Source organism: Oryctolagus cuniculus, chromosome 11 (assembly GCF_964237555.1).
Source record: "Oryctolagus cuniculus chromosome 11, mOryCun1.1, whole genome shotgun sequence".
NCBI classification, from domain to species: Eukaryota; Metazoa; Chordata; class Mammalia; order Lagomorpha; family Leporidae; genus Oryctolagus; species Oryctolagus cuniculus.
In genome coordinates, this window is record NC_091442.1 from 25,103,179 (window position 1) to 25,117,267 (window position 14,089).

At 54.2% G+C, this 14,089-nt stretch overlaps 1 protein-coding gene across 10 annotated transcripts in view; it reads right to left on the reverse strand.

The window, feature by feature from the left end:
• Positions 1-4,345: 4,345 nt before the first annotated feature.
• The window catches only part of DNMT3B (DNA methyltransferase 3 beta), a 31,533-nt gene continuing 21,789 nt past the window's right edge, over positions 4,346-14,089 (reverse strand). For 6 of the 10 annotated variants that reach the window (XM_070051927.1, XM_070051931.1, XM_070051929.1 and 3 more), the window contains 12 exons: positions 13,942-13,986; positions 12,705-12,784; positions 12,377-12,489; positions 11,872-12,055; positions 11,520-11,604; positions 11,029-11,174; positions 10,694-10,784; positions 10,341-10,489; positions 9,727-9,812; positions 7,874-7,943; positions 7,088-7,206; positions 4,346-5,801 (listed from right to left, as the gene is read on the reverse strand). In XM_070051927.1, the coding sequence (XP_069908028.1) occupies positions 5,660-5,801; positions 7,088-7,206; positions 7,874-7,943; positions 9,727-9,812; positions 10,341-10,489; positions 10,694-10,784; positions 11,029-11,174; positions 11,520-11,604; positions 11,872-12,055; positions 12,377-12,489; positions 12,705-12,784; positions 13,942-13,986 (1,310 nt within the window). In that variant the 3' untranslated portion in view covers positions 4,346-5,659. The remainder of the gene's footprint in view (positions 5,802-7,087; positions 7,207-7,873; positions 7,944-9,726; positions 9,813-10,340; positions 10,490-10,693; positions 10,785-11,028; positions 11,175-11,519; positions 11,605-11,871; positions 12,056-12,376; positions 12,490-12,704; positions 12,785-13,941; positions 13,987-14,089) is intronic. The other 4 variants (XM_070051932.1, XM_070051933.1, XM_070051928.1 and 1 more) reach the window with 1 other exon arrangement.

The window sequence follows — 14,089 nt, forward strand, 5'->3', positions numbered from 1 at the left end:
GCAATGGCCGGCTTATTTCCCCCTTTGTACTGTACCGTATGAATTTGTTCTCTTTGCTTCTTCCTTGACTGTCCACGTTCCGGCTTGAGCCCACAGCAGCAGGAGCCTTCTAGGTGCCTGCACGGAGGTTCTCAAGAGAGCCTTGCTCAGAGAATGGCATGCACCGCGCGGGAAACAGTTGGCCTTTGCAGAGTCACCGATAAAGAGGCAGCTTTCGCGGTGGCTTTTTGTCTCGGCGCCATCTATCCAGGTGTTCATTTTGTTGAACACCTGGAGAGTCCCCACGGGAAATAGGGATTTGGTGTTCGGGTCTGGTCGGGCAGGGCAGGCGAGGACCCAGTTAACAATAGTAAGGTTACTGAATTCTGAGTCTTTAATGTCTGTAATCAAATGTCAATTAATTGGTGTCAGCATTATCTATAGGCCACTTTGGTTAATGGGATTGGGATGTGCTGAGGACAATACTCTGGGGACAAGAGCAGAAGAAAAGTGAAGTCCAAAAAGAGCTTCTGTCTGTGTTGGGCACTTGGTGAAGTGGAGCCACCCACATGCCTAGGTTCAAACCCCAGCCTCTTCTAATGAGCACCTGGGGAACTTGAGTAGTTGGGTTCCCAACTATATGAGGCACCTGGACTGAGTTCCTGCCTGCCTTTTTCAGTCTGGCACAACCGTGGCTGGTGCAGACATTTAACGAGCAAACCAGCAGAGGAAAGATTCTCTCTCTCTCTCTCCCTTCCTCCCTCCCTCCCTCCCTCCCTTGCAAATAAAAAAGTGAACAAATGTGGGTTTCTTTTTTAAGGATTCATTTACTTGAAAGGTAGATTTACAGAGAGGCACAGGCAGAGAGAGAGAGAGATCCTCCATCCACTGGTTCGCTCCCCAGATAGCCGCAACAGCTGGAGCTCTGCCATTCGGAAGCCAGAAGACAGGAGCCCCTTCCGGTCTCCCATGCAGGTGCAGGGAGCTGAATGGGAAGTGGAGCAGCCAGGACACCCATATTGGAGGCTGGCACTGCAGGCAGCCACTTTACCCACTATGCCACAGCGCCAGCCCCCAAATGTTTTTTTAAAAAAGATGGGACTAAATGCCTTCTCCTTAAAAAAAAAAAAAAAAAGAGCCCCTAGTGCCAGGCTACAGTTTGAACCTGGTTCTGGGGGCACAGGAAGTCAGAGGCTCTTAAGTAAAACTCCCCCCTCCAGGGACAGCTCCCAGACAGATGAGAGGGGCACATGGCTTGCTCAGAGTCCCCTCGCCTCCCTGAGGAGGAAGCAGGCCCAAGTTAACTGGGTCAGGTTAAGCCTCGACTGTAAAACCCAGAGGGGAAAAAGAAAAAATTCCGTGCTGCAAGAGAGACCGCTTTGAGACTTTCCTGTGCCTCTTGAAGCAGCTGTTTTTGAGAAGTAAACTCCCCATCACGTGAGGCCGCTTCACTAACACACATAGAAGTTGTGACTCTCCCCTCCAAAAATAAAGTACAGCATGACTTCAAGGTCTGAGCTTCACAACTGTAGGGCAACTTTATCTGAACTAAAAGATGTCAGATCCCAGCTGCCCTGAGGCTCCTCCAGGCTCAGCGATGACCACGGCAATGGACATCACAGCCCTGAGTCCGAGGCCGGCTGCGGAAGGACTCGGGTCAGCGGGAGCTCCTCATCCTGTCTGGAAGAGGGGACAGGAAGCCTTCCTGAAGAACTGAGCAGGTGAAGCCACCGACTGCGATGCCGGCACTCCTGTGTGGGTGCTGGTTCTAGTCCCGGCTGCTCCACTTCCAAGCTGGCTCTCTGCTAAGGCCTGGGAAAGCAGAACATGGCCCCAAGTCCTTGGGCCCCTGCACACACGTGGGAGACCCAGAGGAAACTCCTGGCTTCGACCTGGCTCAACCTTGGCCATTGCTGACACTTGAGAGTGAACCAGTGGATGGAAGATCTGTCTCTAACTTTCAAATAAATAAATATCAAGAAATACAGAGGGAAACTAATTATTGGAATAGTTGGGAAATTCTAAATAAGGTCTGTAGACTAGGAGACTAGAATGCTCGCTCCCAGACTGATAAACGTATTGTGGTTATAGAAGAAAAGGTTCTGTTATTTTTTAGGGAATCATATACACTAAAGGATTTAAATATAAAGAAATAACGCCTGGGGCCAGTGCTGTGGCATAACAGGTAAAGCCACCTCCTGCAGTGCTAATATCCCATATGGGTGCTAGTTCCAGTCCCAGCTGCTCCATTTCTGATCCAGCTCTCTGCTATGGCCTGGGAAAGCAGTGGAGGATGACCCAAGTCCTTGGACCCCTGCACCCTCATGGGATGGGAGACCCAGAGGAGGCTCCTGGCTCCTGGCTTCGGATCTGCACAGCTCTGGCCATTGCAGCCAATTGGGGAGTGAACCAGCAGATGTCAGACTCTCCCCCCCCACCCCAAGCCCCGTAGCTCCTTCAAATAAATAAGCCTTTCAAAAAAGTCTGCGACTCTCTAAAGGTTCAGAGAAAAATATTAACATAGAGGATGACAAAGCAAATGAAGCAAAATGTTAAAATCTGGGGAGGGGGGGCAGGGGTTGATGGGTTACTCAAGAATGCCTTATCCTATTGCAAGTTTTCTGTAAATCTAAAATCAAAAATTTCTAAGTGAAAGGTTTGAAACAGTCAAAAGTTTCACAAAAAGGAGGGAGGGAGGGGCCAGGCTGGAGGCAGAGAAGGGGACAGGAAGGTGTGCACACGGGCCCGGGTTGCCAAGGGAGCAGGTCCTTACCAGCTCCAGCAACACTAAACAGCAGGTGAGGCCGGGGAGGGAGACCAGGTTCCAGCTGTGAAAGCAGCTGTGTGAGGACAGCCGCACTCACCCATGTACCCAGCATTCACTCTTCTGCATGCTTGGCCTTTGACCTCAAGTCAATGAGGTAAACTGAGGCAAGAGGCTATAGAGAACACAGGTCTCCCATTAGCAGTGGGTGGCCCCAGGAGGCACGTTGGCTAGCAAACCAGACTGAGAAATTGGCCTGTGTTGACTGCCCACTTGCCCAAAGTCCCGCTTGCTCTTCCAGACAAGTTCACACGCACAAGGCCTCTGGGGTGCAGGATGCCAAAGCCACACTCATCCAGTCCCCAGCAAGCAGCATGGGACACCAGCATGATGCCAAGGGTGATGAGGGGTCGGGGATCCAGAGCAGCTGCTGTCCCCTCACCACCAGCTAGACATCTGCGGCTTCTGAAGACTGGAAGACTGGTAACCTTGGGCTGTTTGCATCCTCACCAGCAGTCATCATTGTCACTAACACTGCAGTCACTGCTGACCTGCTGAATCATGGCATCCTCATGAGGACTTCCCTGTCAGGCTCCGGGCGAAGCCCTCTTCCCAGATCTGACCTTATGAGGCAGGTATTAGCTCCACATTTAGAGATCAAAACCTCCAAGTCATCTGCTCCCAGTGACAAGGCAATGTGCAGGAGGGGCCCGGACATACCCCCAGGGCACCACACCACAAGACTGCTTTGCAGAAGTCTTACAGGTACACAACGCCCACACCAGCCCAGAACTTCCACCGGTTTTCCCCTGCGTTCTTTTGGAAACGCACCAAGATCCACTCCCCAAGCTTCCCCAGCCCAGCCCACCCAATGAGGGCATGAGGGCCCCTCACCTGGAGGGCTTGGCCATCTCCCCTCTTGGGGTTTCGAGGTCTGGAACGTTTGTTTTGCTTCATCCTGCCCTGGCATTTGGCGCAGCACTGTACACAAGATAGCTTAATTGGGCCACAGCTCAGCAGGAGCCCAACTTGCTAATTGCCAGCAGCTCTCTCCCCATGGCAACCTCACCTGGGCAGCACCTTTCCTACCACGCCCACTGAGGAACACAGCTGTCCTGAAAGCCTCATATCAGAGGCCAGGCCTTATTCCCTCTCCCCACACTATTACCAATGTTGGGCAGGAGCTAAGTGCTGGGCGAATGGTAGCTTTCTGTCTGGGGCAGCAGCCCACTGAGGACCTGCTCTGCCCAGAGGAAAAGGACTACAGTGGAAACCGCCACTGCCGACCCGGCAGCAAGGTGCAGGGGGACCGCAGAGAAGTGGACAGGAGCAGCCCTGGGGCTCTTGTGACGGGCACTGCCTCCACCGGCTGCTCAGTTGCTGACATGGGTGTCCCAGACATGCAAACACTCAGTGGGAAACCCACTTACTAGCCCCTAGGGCCCAGACCCTCAAGCCCTCCAGGTAAGCTCAGGCAAATTTAGACCCAAAAGCAGTGTGCCAAACCCAAGTTCCCAGTCTGCCTTGGGCCCCCAGAGCCCTTCTGCCCCAACCCTTGCCCTCCACACGCACTGACCCATCACACAAAAGGAATGCCAGTCATTTAGCGAAATACTGATTTTAATTAAACATAATAGGGTAAACTCTAGGCATCATCATCTTCCAGCCTAAAAATTAGCAAAAACTGTTGAAACAAGGCACAGTTTTTTCCGCATACTTGTTCCGTGGCTCCAGTTACAAAAAAAAAAAAAACTTTTAATGAAAATGTTGAACATAAAAATAGAAGTCTGAGATTTTAAAAAAAGATGTATAAAAAGCCCCACAAAACTCTTCAACGTTGTCTCTTATCCTACAAAATAGCACCAGTAAGAAGAGTAAAAGATGTTAAAAACCGTCACAGACAGCATTTCTGAAATGCAGCGTGCTTGGCCTGGCCTCCCCTTCCTCTAAAAACACGGGATAAAAAAGGATCCTAAAATCTGCAGGGGAGGGGCGAGCTGCTGTTGCGTGTCCCCTGGCCATCTCTTAGATGAGGGGAAAGTGAGAACCTGTGCTTGCGCCCCTGGCTGTAGGGCCAGGATGAGGCATGAGGGGTGGGGTGGGGGCTGCGCCTGTGTGTGTGTGTGTGTGGGGTGTCCCTCCTTCATGCCCCTCACACAGGGAGAGGGGACAGCCGGGACTCGTCTACACAATATGGCAGCTTATACAACACAACCAGTCCACCCCTTCCTGAGGTCCCCTGAGGGGTGTCCTGCACTTACTGGGAGGGACTTAGCTACAAGTGGCCCCTGCCCTTGGGTGTGTGGGGGAAACCAGCCCTGAACGTGGTGATGACGTCATCCCTGCTGACAGTCACCATTGTGGAAAATACAAAGGGCCTGACAGCAGCCTCCAGTCCTTGCAACCCTTGCAAGGGGAGAATGTGCCAGGTCAAAATCAAGACCGACATTTACATCCATTCCTGTTGCTAGCCCTAGAGACAACCCAGGCCCTGAAAAAGTCCCTTCGCTATATGTCTCAGAACATGGAGGGGCAGACATTGTTAAAAATCCGGTTTACAGTCGCTGTCTTGAGCCATCTGCCAGCAACAACCCGAATATTGGAGAGCTGTCGGCACTGTGGTTTTGGTATCTTAGCCATCGTTTCCTCTGAGCGGTAACCCAGGCCGGGGGAGAAACTACCTACTTCAAGTTTTTAACATTTAGAAGTAAAAATGAGCACCGTGTGTGGCTGCTCTCAGCAGCCAGGTCTGAACTGTGCACAAGCAGGTGGCACCTCGTGGTCCCCTGGAAGAGACAGGGTCAGGCGGCTCTGCTCCCACCAAGCAGGAGAGAACTGAGGTACACGGTGAGACCCCACCAGCTGAACTGAGGCAGGGCAGAGCCTGGTCCTGCCCCTGCGCACACCTGTGTGGGACTATTCACAGGCAAAGTAGTCCTTCAGCGGGGCGAAGAGGTGTCGGATGACAGGCACGCTCCACGACCTCCCGAGCAGCTTCTGGCGGGCGCCGCGGCCCATGTTGGACACGTCCGTGTAGTGTACGGGAAAGCCGAAGATCCTGGGGGTACACCAGGGCAGAAGGCAGCAGTCAGCAGAGCTCACCCTCCGGCACACTTGCGCACTCGTGCCCTCCCCGCGGCACAGGCACTCAGAGGCTGTCCCCAGAGCACCTGCCTCCGGCACCCCCAGCGATGCCCCTGGGAGAACTTTCTTGGTTGACTGCGTGAGTGGCCAGCCAGGTAACAGACACAAGGACAGCACAGACTTTCTCACCACAGACTCAGGACCCAGCTCCCCTCTTCAAATTCCATTCACTAGTGGGAGTGCCAGGCAGGACTTCAGGCAGGTGGCAAACACACCACTACTTAGCAGGACCCCACGAGGCCTGGTGAGCAAGTGCAACAGAACCTCCAAGGATCCAAGGTTGTCATCCAATGGGGCAATGACAAATGGGTGTTGGGAAACATACTAAAGGTGCATCTCTTTGCCTGCATCTCTGTATCTACAGAATGACATGTGTCACATCACACTTTATCTCACAAATCCGGCGCACTGGTTCACACTTGGTTCACAAAATACAGAGTAATGCACACCGGAAGACGTTGTGCAAACCTGACCAGTCTGTTACTCAGAAGTGACTAAAGAACTAAAGCCAGTATGGGAAATTCTCAAAGTCTGTTAGAATGCTATCAAAAATGTAAAGAGGAACACTCACAACTGCCATCTAGCTAATATTACAGAATAAAGTGTGTCAAAGAAAAATAAGTCAGAGGAACTGAAATGGAAGAGACGGCTCTTGATGTGAAAGTAGACAAACTTAGCCAAATCATGAGACGTAGGAGAACAGACTGAGTAGGAGCCAGCAATGCAAAGAGCACCTCGCGCCTCATGCGTCTGGGTGCCCCCGCGTGCTGGGGCAGGAGACCCAGGGCGGCAGTGCCGGAGGTGCAGTTTAATGACTTGGCAGCACCTGCACCCCTCTGCCCTTTACTAAATTATCCATTCATTGGAGGCAGAAGAGCTCCCCATTGCCCAGTTTGCTTCCCAAAGGCTCGCATTGGCTATGGTTAAGGAAGTCCAAGTCAGGAGCCAGAACTCAATCCCGTGTGGGTGGCACGAGCCCAGTAACATGAGTTGTCTCCACTGGATCTGCAGTAGCAGGAAGCTGGAAGCCACAGGCCAGAGCCAGGGACAGAAGATGCGGGTAAACCCCTCATCCACCAGGAACTAAGGACTGGCTTGGAAAACACCCAGTCCCACAGCCTGCCCTGGCGCTGGGCCTCCGCCCCATGGTTCCCCTCTGGTCCCTGCACCTTTTCCCTCTCCACGTGCAGCCTTGCTCACCTTTCGAGCTCAGTGCACCACAAAACATCTTCTTTGCCATTCATGACAACAGGGAAAAGTTGGTTTTTCCCCTGTTTGATCGAGTTCGACTTGGTGGTTATTGTCTGTACTTTCTTTAACTGGAGAACAAAATGACATCATGGAGTGAGCACAGAAGGGGTTCGGGAAGGAGGTGGGGCCCAGAAGCGCCTCAGGAAGATGGAGAAGGGAGGGCCGGTGTGGGAGAGAGGGTGGCAGGCAGGGAGTGGGTCACAGAAGGAGTGAGCGTCAGGACCAAGAACATCTTGTGCTTCCCACAATCAAAGTTCATCCACAGGAAGGAGCAGCCCCAGAACGATAAAAAGTGACGAGTGAGGGTCACGTGGGGACTTGGGAAGAAACCAGAGTGAATGGGAATGAAATCCCCCAGACACAGAGAACGATCAGAGGGCTCTCCGCTTAACACAAGCACTGAGAATTAGGTCCATGGAAGTCATATTAAGACTATGACTTGACAGCAAAAGCATCACCACTCCTATCCAAGAGGGAGAGGGGAAACGCTGTCTCTTTGTATCCAGTATCTCCAGTGGGAAGTACAGCTGCCTTCCCACAGTGATTATTTGTTTATCAAGAATGTTTCCGATTCTCTGCACTTGAAGATGAAGACAGGACAATGACGTGGGAGGAGAGAGGCCCAGCACCAGGGGGTGTTGTGGGGGGAGGGGTAGTGAGTGGACACCACCAAGGCCGTGGCTCCTGGGCGGCGGCTCGGAGGAATGCAGCGCAGCGCCAGTGAGCACGTCTTACCTTTGCTGTCCTACTGTATTCCAAGCAGTCCTGCAGCTCGAGCTTATCATTCTTTGATGCTATCACGGGCCTGGGAACAGCCAAAACCCATTACTTCCTACCATCTGTGAAGGGGCCTCAAGGCGGGAGGGCCAATGCTATCAGAACCGGCCCTGACAGTGAACTTGCTACATATACAAGATGCTGGCATAACCACAGGTCTGTGTGGCAACAAAAGTTGCCTTCAAATCGGATGGAACAACGTGGAGGGATGGGGGCTCAGCCCCTGAGTGGCCTGACCACGTGGGCTTTGTGAGCGACTTAACCAGGCACAGCAGAGTCAGGCGACTCTGGGCGGGAGACACAGCTTGAAAAGTGGACGCCAGCTCCACAGGGAAGACCAGGAGGAGGATCACAATTACCCTTTCAAGGTTCACCCTTGCAAGGGCTTTTGCAACTGCACAAAGAAGCAGATGCCTGGGGTGTGCCAAGGACAGAGCGGAAACCAGCACAAGAGGTCTGAACGCAGCAATGAGGACCACAGTATCGGCGGCGGTGGTAACTTCAAGGTCAAAATAAACTCTGCCGTGAGCATGCAGCACAGAATCTGCTAGAGTGGGCTCTTCCCTGACTCACCTTCCAGGTTTAAGTGAAACCTTAGCACCATCTACACCCCTGTCATGGTCCCAAGGGAGCTGAGAGGACCAAGAGGACAAGGGCTCAGCAACAAGCCAGGAGAGGAGTCTCAGCCCAGGCTTGACTCCCCAGCCTGTATGCTGCAAGAGCTCAGGCCTCAGCCCACATCAGCCCTTCCTGCTAAGTCCACACACAGGCTTATGTGGCCCAAAGCCCACATCAGTCGTCCTTCCTGCTGTCAGCAATGCCACCGATGAGAAACTACCTGCCCAGAGCCCTCTGTAACTCCCCAATGCAAAGTGGGGTCCACTGCTTCTAATCCAGCTCCCTGCTTATGCTGCTGGGAAAGCAGTGGACCAAGCTTGTGGCCCCTGCTGCTCACGTAAACCACATGGAGTCCCAGATCCTAGATTCAGCCTGGCCATTTGAGAAGTGAATCAGTGAATGTCACTTTGCCTTTTAAATAAATAAGTCTTTTTAAAAAATAAATCTAAGTGGTGTCACTGCAGTTCCTGCTGGTCATGGCCACAGCCACCCCACAGCACTGAGGGGGTCAGGCCATCCCCAGGGACTGGAACGTGCTGCTGACTCCATGGCTCCATTCCTCCACTCAGGCCCTGCTGCAGTGCAAAGCCTCCCCCTACCTTTAGCCATGAACCTGAGGGAGATCCAAACTTGACAACGGCAGTGAGAACTCAAACAATGATGTAATAATAAAGCACACATAGTACCGTGTGACTGTCACAGTCAGGACCCTCTGGCCCTTGCCCACTCTTAACTGAGATCATGTTACTGTCACTGTTTGCATCTTAGTTAGCAAGGTGTTCTTCAAACTATGTATAGAGGATGCACAACAAAGACACTGGCTTTGTGTCAACAGGTGCATCTTAAACTGCCTTTGCCATGTGGTAAGGTGGAAAGGCCTTGGCTGTCTTCAGGCTACTCGCTGTGGTCAGTCACCCCAGGTCTGGGCCAGTGGCTGCTCCACCGCAGGAGCGGCAGAAAGGGACCTTACACGATCTTCTACAGCAGCTGGGTAGGGGAGGTGTAGATGCTCCAGTCTCCAGCACACGGAATCTGTAAAAGTAGCCCCACCGGCATCCCAACTCTAACACTGCAGGTAGGCGGGGGAGCCAGGCACGGAGCTCCTCCAGAGGCAGCTCTCTACGTCCCTGCTCCAATGTGAGGGCTCGCATTTCTCAGTTGAGCGTGGCTGTCCCTGCCAGAGCCACAGTTACCTGTTCATCCCAGGCAGGTTGCCCCAAAAGTACCGGGCCCTGTGAGCAGCAGAAACTTTGATGGCATCAATCATCACCGGGTTACACTGCAGGGAGGGAGAGAGTGAGACAGAGTGAGTGAGCTAGCTAGCTGCTAGGAGCCCACACAACTGACGGGCCCCATGTGTGTGCCCTGGCAATGGACAGGTTGAGAGATTGTCAATGAGTATGCTACAGGTGGCAAAAGTCACTGGAAGATTACAATTCGGCCAATTACAATGTGGGCAATTGGTGGTTTATACCATCTGGCTGCTGTGCCACAGCATGGCCACCTCTCTTTGTAGGCACTAAGTAAGCTTCTGGCACAGTTAAATGAGTCAGTCTACCAACGTCCTTACTACAGTGCCTGGACATTGGAAAATGAACAATAACTAGCAGCGTGAGCAAAGAAACTACTAAAAAGGCATCACATCTCAGGAGTCTATGGAAAATGCACAGGGTTTCCCTGAGACCAAATGCCCCAGCATCTAGAAGCCAGTGACGCAATCATTCTTGGAAGGACACACACACTTACACACACACACACTCATTGCCAGCAGGGAAGCCCTGAGAGCCAGGCTCCTCCCTCCCCTCACCTCCAGGAACCTTGAGATGTCCCTCTTGTCTCCAACCTTCATGGCTACAACATTCTCAAACATCCAGAAGAAGGGCCGGTCGTCACCCTCCTTGGGCCGGGTGTAATTCAGCAGGTGGTAGAACTCAAAGAAGAGCCGGCCTGTGCCTTCTGCATCCAGAAAAATGCATGCAGAGCAGGGTTCATTCCGTATCTTTATTACAGCCCTCCCTATTCCCGGCCAATGAGCTCCCAGTGACTCCCTGAAGTCTGGGTTGGCTAAGCCATCATAGTCCATTAATGACAGATGTGTGCACAGACAGTTCCCACAGGCCCCATCACGCTCCGCTTAAGGGCTGTCTGGGGGTTGCTCACCATATAGGCCTTTCCGGGCAGGATTCACATTGGAGAGGTCGTTGCACGGGCTGCCCCCAATCACCAAGTCAAAGGGCCCCCATTCGTCAATCTGTGGGAGAAGAGGGTCAGCCTAAGCTTCAGGGGTGGGGTTAGGGCAGCAAGGGTGTGCAGAGGGCCTGGACCCCCAGGGGTAATCTGCAAGAAATCTCACAGCTGACACCTTGCATGGTCATCACCCTCCTCTGACCCCACGAAACCTACTGCTCAGCCCGAGGTCTGAATCCTCAACCATGCGCCTGAGCCCGCGGCTCTCGGGCTGCGCAGGTGCACCACGGCCAGCAGCCTGCACTTACGTTTTTCTTCGTGATGTTCCTGACGTCATTCACATATTTGATGTTGCCCTCGTGCTTCACGGTCCCCACTGCGATGGATTCTTCACACACTTCTGAAGCGACGTACTTTTCCACCTTTATGCCCAATTCTTTGAGGACCAAGTACCCTGTAGTTGGCAAGAGACGCTTCCTGAGCTGGTTCCTCCCTTCTCCAGGAGGGTGAGGAGCTGTGCCATTCACTCTACAAAGTGGGCCGCCATGGGGGATACAAGGGGACAACACTGGGGACAGCAGTTGAATGCCTGCACACAAGGAACAGCTAATGCAGACATCGTTGTAAAAGGACCACGGATGGGAGGTTAGAATCAGGGAGTCACAGGGCAGACACAGGGAACCCCTGGGGTGTGGCTTGGCGTTGATGGCATCACCTGGACAGGTGTGTGTGCAGCTCCCTGGCTGGCCCCTTACAAGGTGGCAACAAAAGGGAAGCCCTTGGTGAACCCCAAACCTACCTGTCGCAATGCCATCGAACAAGGACAGGACTCGAATGGGCCGCCTACGGGCTGCAGGAATGGCAGGGTACAGCTTGGGGGCTTCCTGGGGGGTAAAGAAGGGGAGCTGTAGAGGTGGTGGAGCACTCTCCTTCCTCCAGGGACTCAAGCCCTGCTGGTTAGCACTGGAACCAAGCTGGGGTGTGGCAAGGAAGGCCATCCAACACATCTCTGTGGCCACAGCCACCCTGCCTTGGTGGTGACCTCAGGCCTCCCACTAGGACAGCTGAGAGCAGTCACCTGCTCCAGCTCACAGGACAGCAGGGAGGAAGCCCTCGCAGGCCCCCCACACTGCCCGTCCCTGCCCACTCACGTATTCGTGCCCCATGTCGCTGGTGAAGAAGGCCTGCAGGCGCACGTTCCAGTCCTTGCGGCGCCGCAGGACCCCATGGCAGCGCTGCGGGACGCACATGTAGCAGCTCCAGGGCTCCTGTAGTTTAGCGTCGGCTGCGGTGCCGCTGCCCACCAGCACCTCCAGGCACTCCACGCAGAAGCACCTGCACCAGGGACGAGGCGCAGCTGAGACAATCAGGCGGCTCGCCTCGGGGCCCTGCCGGCCACCCAGGGACTCAGCAACTGGCACCTCCAACTTGACCAGGGGTGGGAGGTGCCTGTGATGCCAGCCTCAGTCATCTCCGTGAATCCCTTGTATTGTAGGCCAGCTGGCCCATGTCCAGGGGAAACAGTTTAACCTGCTGCTCCCCACTGACCACAGGTCCCCCACTCATCCTGAGCTCAGCACTCTAGGCCCTGTGTGTGCTAAGCCGATCCATGGCCCCTGCCCGCAGGCCAGCCCGGAGGGGGAGGGGCCTGCTCACCGGCAGCAGCTCGTGTTGCTACACAGTAGCAGCTCCCGGCCCTCGCAGCACACGGTGCAGTATGACTGATAGCCGTCATCATCATACATGTAGAACAGCTCGAGAAAGCGATCCTGGCAGGCAGACAGAAACGGGCGTGAAACCGGAGACCGCGGCTCGCTGGCTGCAGGCCCAGTGGCCTGGTGCTGTCTTCAGGGACAACTGGTTGCAGACGCACCCCACAGCGCTGCAGGGCTGCCTGCACGCAGGGCTGTCCTCCCTGGAGGGGGGGGGGGCGGGGAGGAGGAGCAGCAGCCGCCGGGGCCATGTTTTGGGCAGGAGCACTCACCCGGCAGGTCTGGCAGAGGCCACCCTCAAAGAGGGGGTGGAAGGACACGGGGTTTTTCCTCCCGCAGGACAAGCAGCTGTCTGTAAGAACGACAGGGATCGCCGGAGCAGTCACCACCAGCTGCTGAGTGCTCGGACCCCCATCACTCCAGCCATGTGCCTCGGACTCTGCTGTGTCCTGAGTCCTCATGAGATTAGAAAATCCACCAAGGAGCCAGGCAAGGGTTCAGCCTTCAGGAGGCAAAGCTCAGAGCACTGCCCTGTCATCCCCAGGAGTGCTGAGGGTCCCAAGTGCTCGGGTTCCAGTCACCCGTGGGAGCCCCAGATGGAACCCTGGATTCAGCCTGGCCCAGCCCTGGGGAGTGAACATGTGTTAATATCACTGACATTTAAGTGAGAAACTAAGCTACAAAGACATCATAAAGCCAATGACTGGGGGGCCTGCACTGTGGCCCAGCAGGTTAAACTGTTGGCATCCCATATGGGTACTTGTGGACTCCTGTCTGCCCCACTTCTGTTCCAGCTCCTGTTAATTGGGCGTGGGAACGCACACTAGAGCCCCAGAAAGCACTCCTGGCTCTGGGCTTCAACCTGGCCCAGCCCTGGCTGTTGCAGACATATGGAGAGTGAGCAAACGGAAGCTCTCCCTCTCTGGGACCTTGTCGATTTTGCTGTCCTGACAGGACCTGCCATGGTCCCCTTAAAGGCACCCCTTGGCCAGATCAGCATGGGGTTGATTTCCCTCACTCACCAGGTGGCAGGAAGGAGGGACAGGAGGGATATGGATGGAAGTTTGAGAGCGTCAGGGATTGCTTCCAACTTGAGCCAGCGTTGCCCAGGGCTCTCTGGATCATGAGTTCTCTTTCCCAGCACTGACTCATAGGACTGACGGACCTCAGACAGGAATGCGCCCCAGGCACTCACAGTGCACAGGGGCCAAGCAGACAAGGGCTCAGGAGTGAAGTCACTCACTTGAGGCGTGGCTCCAGTTCCGTCTGCTTTGTCTGATTTGAGAAGGCTCAAGGCACCGCTGACCTTACTCTCACAGCTCTGGGGTTCCCGTGGCCAGAGGGCCCCGGGGTTCTATCCTGTGCCATTCTCAGTTCCCATATCCTCGAGCAAGAATCAGTCTATTATTAGGCAATCAGGAGACCCATTCTGTACATTGAAATTATAGCAGCCAGGATTCAGGAGCCCAACACAAGCCTGAACCCCAAGCAAGGAGGGTAGAACTCTACCTTCGAGGTTGCTCTTGTTGTTGGTCACATCGGCAGCCATTTGCTCTGTTTGGAAGAAAGGAGGTTTGAGATGTGGTCTGGTCCTGCTCCCTGGGCAGCGCTGCTGCTTCCTCTGGGGCGGCCTCCCCAATTGCTCTAAGACAGTGTT